At 40.6% G+C, this 6,707-nt stretch overlaps 1 protein-coding gene across 1 annotated transcript; it reads left to right on the top strand.

Annotated features, from left to right (window-relative positions):
* Nucleotides 1-1,984: 1,984 nt before the first annotated feature.
* LOC121978426 (probable transport accessory protein MmpS3) lies at nucleotides 1,985-2,502 on the top strand. The gene is made up of 2 exons (XM_042530774.1): nucleotides 1,985-2,084; nucleotides 2,138-2,502. Exons 1-2 carry the CDS (start codon nucleotides 1,985-1,987, stop codon nucleotides 2,500-2,502), a joined length of 465 nt encoding a protein of 154 aa, XP_042386708.1.
* Nucleotides 2,503-6,707: the final 4,205 nt, after the last annotated feature.

Below are 6,707 nucleotides of genomic sequence, written 5' to 3'. Positions count from 1 at the left end.
TATGATTGGAAATTTTTACACTCACCATATACACCATACTTATGTTTGAAACCTTGATAAAACTCACTCGAATCATTGATGTTTTCAACAATTTTTACTTTTGTGTAAATCTTGTCTAGAGAGTGTCGTTTTTTGTCAACCTTTATTTTTCCTTGATAATATGTGGCATAAATAGTGTTTACACCTAATTTCATGATTTTTAGAGGAATATACAATTCCTTGTGCGCTTCCAAAACTTGGATTTGAAAGGTTTTCAGAAATGCAGAAATATCAGACGTCCAAATCGATCGGTTGATCGATTGGGAGGTTCACCTTTCACTCCAGAACGCATCTGAATCGATCAATGGATTGATTCAGATCTTTTGGATCGATCAATGGATCGATTCCGAAGCAATTTCGTTTAACCACAGCAGCGTACTCAAGTTTTTCCAGAAGGCATCTGAATCGATCAATGGATCGATCGGACCGAGTTTTTTCATTTTTCCAGAAGGCATCTGAATCAATTGATGAATCGATTCAGAGAGGGTCAATCGATCGATGGATCGATTGGGCCGTTCTTTCAATTTTCACAGAAGGCTTTTTAATCGATCAATGGATCGATTCATCCCGGTTGAATCGATCGTTGGATCGATTGAGACGCCTGTACGAATTCTCACAGAAGCGTCGTTAATCGATCGACCGATCGATTCACTTGTTCTCAATCGATCGGTCGATCGATCGAGAACTTAAAACCCGTCTTAAACCCCTAAATCCGAATCGATCCACTTATTCTCATCACTTCCTCTTCTCTCTCTCGACCCTGTCTTGCCCTAGGCGACTTCCTAGGCAACTCTTTCGTCTGCCTCGATCGTTCACTCCAGCGTGCTTCTCCGGCGAAGGGGAGCTCTTCCACTTCTCTTCCAGTTCTACTCAACGTACTGGGCAGCCCTTCTTCCTCGTCACCGCGTCCTCACAAACCATGCAGTCTCAAAACCCTAACCCTAAGTAAATTTCTCTGCTCTCTTTTTTTCCCTTTTTTTTTGGTTTTTCTCCTATATTTGACCTAATCTATATGTATTTTGTGTGTCCTTCTGCATTATCCCTCATGCATTGCATTATCCCTCATGCATTGCATTATCTGCACTGTCCTTGCGTTTTTGCATCTCCTTTCCTGTTTGTGGTTCTGGTTCATTTTCTATCCCACAGAAAGAAACAAAAGGTTCATGAATCAGGCGAAGGATCATCTGTACCTTCCTCACGTCCTCAACCTCCCACTGATCCGAGATTTCTAAATGCTGCAATGCAACAATCCTTTAGCAAAAACACCTTCAAACTTATAACCCCTAGATCAGTTGATTTGCAATACTATAGGACATCTTGTTTTGATACCTATAATCGGTTCAAGCATTATAAACTTGACTCTTTGTTAACTTGTGAGAGGGACGTCAATGTAGCCCTTGTCTCCAAATTTTATAATAATTTGCACACTTCTGATGGTGTAAATTATCGCACTCGTGTTGCGAAACGGAGCTTGGACTTCTCCTATGAGATTCTTCAATCTTATCTCGAATATTTACCGTCAAACAATGATTTTGTCTTTTATCCCAATCTTCCCGATGAGCTACCTCCACCTTTTGAGCATATTAGCATTGCATCCATGCATCAGTTCCTCTTTGGTCATCCTCGTCCGGATGGGCCAAATGCTCAAATCACTAAATTCTCTTCACTTGAGTTGTCGGCCGAAAACAATGTCTTGTTTAAAGTGATCATCAACTGCCTTTTCCCCATTGTCTCTCGTGCCTTGGCCGCTCTCTGACCTCCTCACATGTTTGCTCTCTATGCCATTCATCATTCCCTTGACATCAACATCGCTCTGAACATCTTTCATTGCATCATTCATTTTACCCAGCCCGTGCAGCAGACGATGCATATGCCTTTCGGGCATCTTATCACAGATTAGCTGGAGTCCCAGAAGATAGATGTCTCCCGGGGACGACTGGAGCACATGACTGTGGCTTATTCTAGGATTTCTTCTCGCTCCTTCACGAAGACGGGCTTAGTTGGTGGTCCAGCTGGAGTTCGGTGGCGCGATGGACGTGCTTTTGGTGAGAGACCCAGGGCCGCCGGGGTGATGCACAGGCATTGGTTCCTGCGGCAGATGATGCTGAGGAGGATATCCCTGAGCCAGCTTCTCCGACATTCGAGGAGACTGTCGACACTCGCCTGGAGGAGCTGACTATGGAGGTAGCCGACCTGCGTTCTATGATGGAGACCATGGTCCATCGACAGACTTCGATGCAGGCGACTATAGATACCTTAGTGGATTTAGTGAGCTCTTGGGTGACGGGTAATCCGTCTCAGTCTGCTCCCTCCACAGCTCCCGTTCCCCAGGCTGAGGATGCTGCTGGTGCTGACACTGAGGCGGTTCCTGCTCCAGCTACTACTTCGGCTCCTCCTCCTGCTGCTGCTGCTGATCCCACTCCTCCGGGGGATGATCTTATTGAGTTCTTTGTCCCGCTATGACATGTTATTGTATGGATGGTTGTTGTTATGAAGTCCCTGTGTGAACTTCGTCTCTTTTTGAATGTATGATATACTCCTTATGATGTATTTCACTTTTTTTTTATATATATCTATATTTCAGTGTTGTTCTATTCTGTGGATATATGTGTTTTAGGGGGAGCACCCCTCGGATTTATCGTATTTGCCTCGTGCACTTATTGAGGGGGAGTTCTGTTTTTTTTCTTTTTTTTGATTTTTGACAAAGGGGAAGATATATGTTGAAGTTTACGCTTAAGATAATTAAAATCAAGCTTACTGCTTAAATATGTTCATGTTTATTGCTTATGTTTAATTTAGATGATTTTCAGCGTTGTTGCAATCATTATCTATCATTGTATCATTATGATATTTTGGAAGTTAGCCTAAACTTAAATAGATTGTCAAACATCAAAAAGGAGGAGATTGTTGGTGCAATCATGCCCTGGAAGTTTCAATGTGTTGACAATTATTTAAGTTTAGGTTAATACATTGGAACTAACATGCATTGTGAGTTTGTAGGAGGAGTTTCTTGCAGGTCGGAAGACCAGATGCGAGAGAAGCCAAGAAGGTCGAGGACTAGATTCTTGGTAAAAAGGTTTCTTGCAGGTCAGAAGACCATATGTAAGAGAAGTCCGAGAAGGTCGGGGACCGGATTCTTGGCAAAAGAAGCTCCTGTAGGTCACAAGATTATATGTGTGTTAGGCTCACTATCAGAGATCGATTGGTGAATCGATTCAGACATGGCTGTGAGGCAGAATGCCTTTGAATCGATCAGTCGATCGATTGAAGGTAAGTCAATCAATCGGCCAATCAATCGGAAAGGATCTTCTCGGACAATTATATGGAAAGTCAAACTTGACTCTTCCTCTCAAGTCAAGTCAAACTTGACCAAATCTCTTCCATGGTTGATCTAATCTAACCATTTGATTCAAGCCAACTTAATATAATGAATCTAATTCATTAAATTAAGTTGATTTAATGAGTCATAATCTAAATTAGACTCATTGAATACATGAATCAACTTGAGTCCAACTCAATTAGCCCAATTTGGATTACTCTTAATCCAATTTGATTCATCAAATGAATCTAATCCTCTTGGTTCATCATATGAACCTAATCTCCATATAATTGTCCTTAGTGTGTGACCCTATAGGTTCTTGTAACGTTGGCAATGCCCCTAAACCCATTTAGGAGCATAAGTAATGAGCGGTATCTAGCAACACATCATTACTACCCAATGTTACAAGAATGTTGAGATCCAACATCACCTTGTGACTACTAATTGTGACTCCTCATTATATATGACAAGTGTCCTTCTATCCTAGACATCTAGATTGATCAATATGAGGCATAGACCGTGTCATCCTCTGATCAATCTAAATCTTGAACTCCAAGTAGACTCACTAAATCAAATGAGCTCAATATCTTATATTGACTCATTTGGGTATAGTCATGCACTTCGTGGTCTCACTCTATCAAGAATATTGATGTCTCTCCCGTCATATAGGAGGGATAGATCCCATCTACATCACTCACATCCCTCCGCATAATTTGTTACATACCCAGTAATCGCCTTTATAGTCCACCCAGTTACGGGTGACGTTTGACGAAACCAAAGTACATAACTCCTTATGTACGGAACCATGGTGACTTCAGGTCTAAGGACTAGTAGTCATACTAATAGCCACATGAGAAAGTATATGACACTCATATAACGATCCATGATACTTTCTCATGGCGGGTCATTCAGTATACATTCTCTAATGCATACCCATGTGTCAACTTGATATCTCTATATCCATGACTTGTGAGATCAAGTCATCGAGTTGACATACATGCTAGTCTTATTGCATTAACATTGTCCTTGAATGTTAATACTCTACTAGGAATGATTAAGAGTAGTGTTCCCTATATCATCTCACTATCGGTTCAGCTAACCGATTGATATAGGTAAGAACCTTCTACTCAAGGACGTTATTATACTTAGTTTATTTTGCACCAATACAAGTAAGTATAATAACCAAAAACCAAACACCTTTATTTATATAGAATATGATACAACAAGTCCAAAATACAATCATCAAATGATTGGCTCTAGGGCTCTAGCTAACACTGTTTTCCTGTGCTCCTGCGACATTACGACGCTACTCCGACAAAGCTCTGCTCCTTTTTATTGTTTTATATTTGTCGGTATTTTCTTTCTATCAATTCCTATACTTTAATCTTGTAATTCTATTTTCGAATTGATAGTGATTGCCCATCAAAAGCACCCTCGTGTGTGGGCTTTGGAGTAGGAGTCGCCAAAGGCTCCGAACCAAGTAAATCCTTGTGTTCTCTTTGGCTTGTCCTTTATCTTTCCGCTGCGCTTACTCTTTACGAACGTTTTTCGATATTCACTCCCCCCCCCCTCTATCGATTCTTCACGATCCAACAAGTGGTATCAGAGCAAGTACCGCTCTGATTTGGTGCAACCACTAATCAGATAAAGGGGGGATCTGTTTTAAATTTTCATTTCTTTTCGTCTTTGGTTTTAAGTTTTTCGTATAATTCTAAACTGGTATTATTACCTTTTTGGAAATTTTTTCCGTTGCAATTAAATCTAAATTGGTGCAACACCAATTTAGTTCCTTTTTCATTATATCTTAATTCTTTCCGCACTACTAATCCAAGACCAAGTCTTGGGATATTTTGTCTAGTTGTTTACTTGTGTGCAGGATGTCTCAGATCGGAGATTTTAGTACGGTGCATCCTCCCCTATTCAACGGGGACGATTTTCCGTACTGGAAGAAAATGATGGAAGTCTATCTAAAGACAGACTTCGATCAATGGCTTAGCGTCACAAAAGCCTACAAACCGCCAGTTGACAACTCCGGAAATCTGCTTGATCCAGAACAATAGACAGCATACATAAAAAAGAAGGCGTCAACGGAGAACAAGGCGATCAATACATTACAATGCGGATTAACAAGAGAATAACTGAACCGGGTCGGACTGCATCAGAACGCTAAAGAGCTATGGGATAAATTGATCGAGTTGAACGAGGGAACTAGCGACGCTAAGGTAACAAAAAGGGATTTATTATTAAATAAAATATTTAATATAAAAATGCAGGAAGGAGAAACAGCGAGTCAGCTGCACGCGAAGATCAAGGATATCCTCAACGGGCTCCACGCGATAGGCCACCAGATGGACAACAGAGACCTAATCATGTATGCATTAAACGCGTTTCCATGCAATAGTTTGTGGGCATCCATCGTGGATGCCTACAAAATTTCTAAGAATTTAACTAAACTTAAATTAGATGAATTGTTTTGTGAATTGGAGTTACATGAGCAGACTAACGCTGGAGCCGAGAAAGGTGTTTCTTTATATGCAGGTTCCTCTAAGAAGAAAAAGCCTGAACCCGAAGAAGACTCTAACCAGAGCTCTGAAGATGAAAAGCACCTGGTGAACCTGGTAAGGAAGATGTTCACCAGGAGAAAGATAAGCTTCAGCAAGAAGGATCTACAAAACATCAGTTCTCTAGCCGATTCGAGGAACGTAACATGTTTCGGATGTAACAAAAAGGGGCACTACAAGAACGAGTGTCCAAGACTAAAGATCGACAAAACGAAGCCGACCAAAAAGAAGGCCCTCAAAGCGACGTGGGACGACTCCTCCTCGGACGAATCGGAGGCCGAAGATCAAAAGCACCAGAGCCACCTCGCGTTGATGGTCCGTGAAGCAGAGTAGGAAGACGAATCGGAAGACGGGTCCGAACCCGAATCAAGCCACGAGTCCGTACTCGTTTCCGAAGGTTCCGAAGAGGTACACCTAACCTTAAATCGGAAATTTTTTAAAATTATTTCTTGCTTGAATAGTAAATTAATTAAATTAGAAAGTGAAAAAAAAATACTCCTTGAGGAAAATCAAATCCTCAAGGAACAAATTGTAAATAATAATACAACTCAAGATCTAACACTTGAGGAGGAAAATTTATCACTAAAATTAGAAATTAATAACTTAAAAGAAATGTTAGAAAAATTTACAACAAGATCTAAAAACTTAGATCTAATTTTTAATAATCAAAAAGCATGTTATAATAAAACCGGACTCGGATATAAGTCAAACTCAAATAAAACTTTTAAATCATTAATAACCCAACACAAACCAACGTGTAAAGCCTGGGTTCTGAAAGCGTGTTTGAC

The sequence above is a fragment of the Zingiber officinale genome, chromosome 4B, assembly GCF_018446385.1.
Source record: "Zingiber officinale cultivar Zhangliang chromosome 4B, Zo_v1.1, whole genome shotgun sequence".
Lineage (NCBI taxonomy): Eukaryota > Viridiplantae > Streptophyta > Magnoliopsida > Zingiberales > Zingiberaceae > Zingiber > Zingiber officinale.
This window is presented reverse-complemented; position numbering and strand designations above follow the sequence as displayed.

Coding starts and splice junctions, on each gene's coding strand:
- LOC121978426 (XM_042530774.1), top strand. CDS start 1,985: ATGACTGTGGCTTATTCTAGGATTTCTTCTCGCTCCTTCACGAAGACG. Junction 2,085..2,137: donor GCGCGATGGACGTGCTTTTG/GTGAGAGACCCA, acceptor TTCCTGCGGCAG/ATGATGCTGAGGAGGATATC.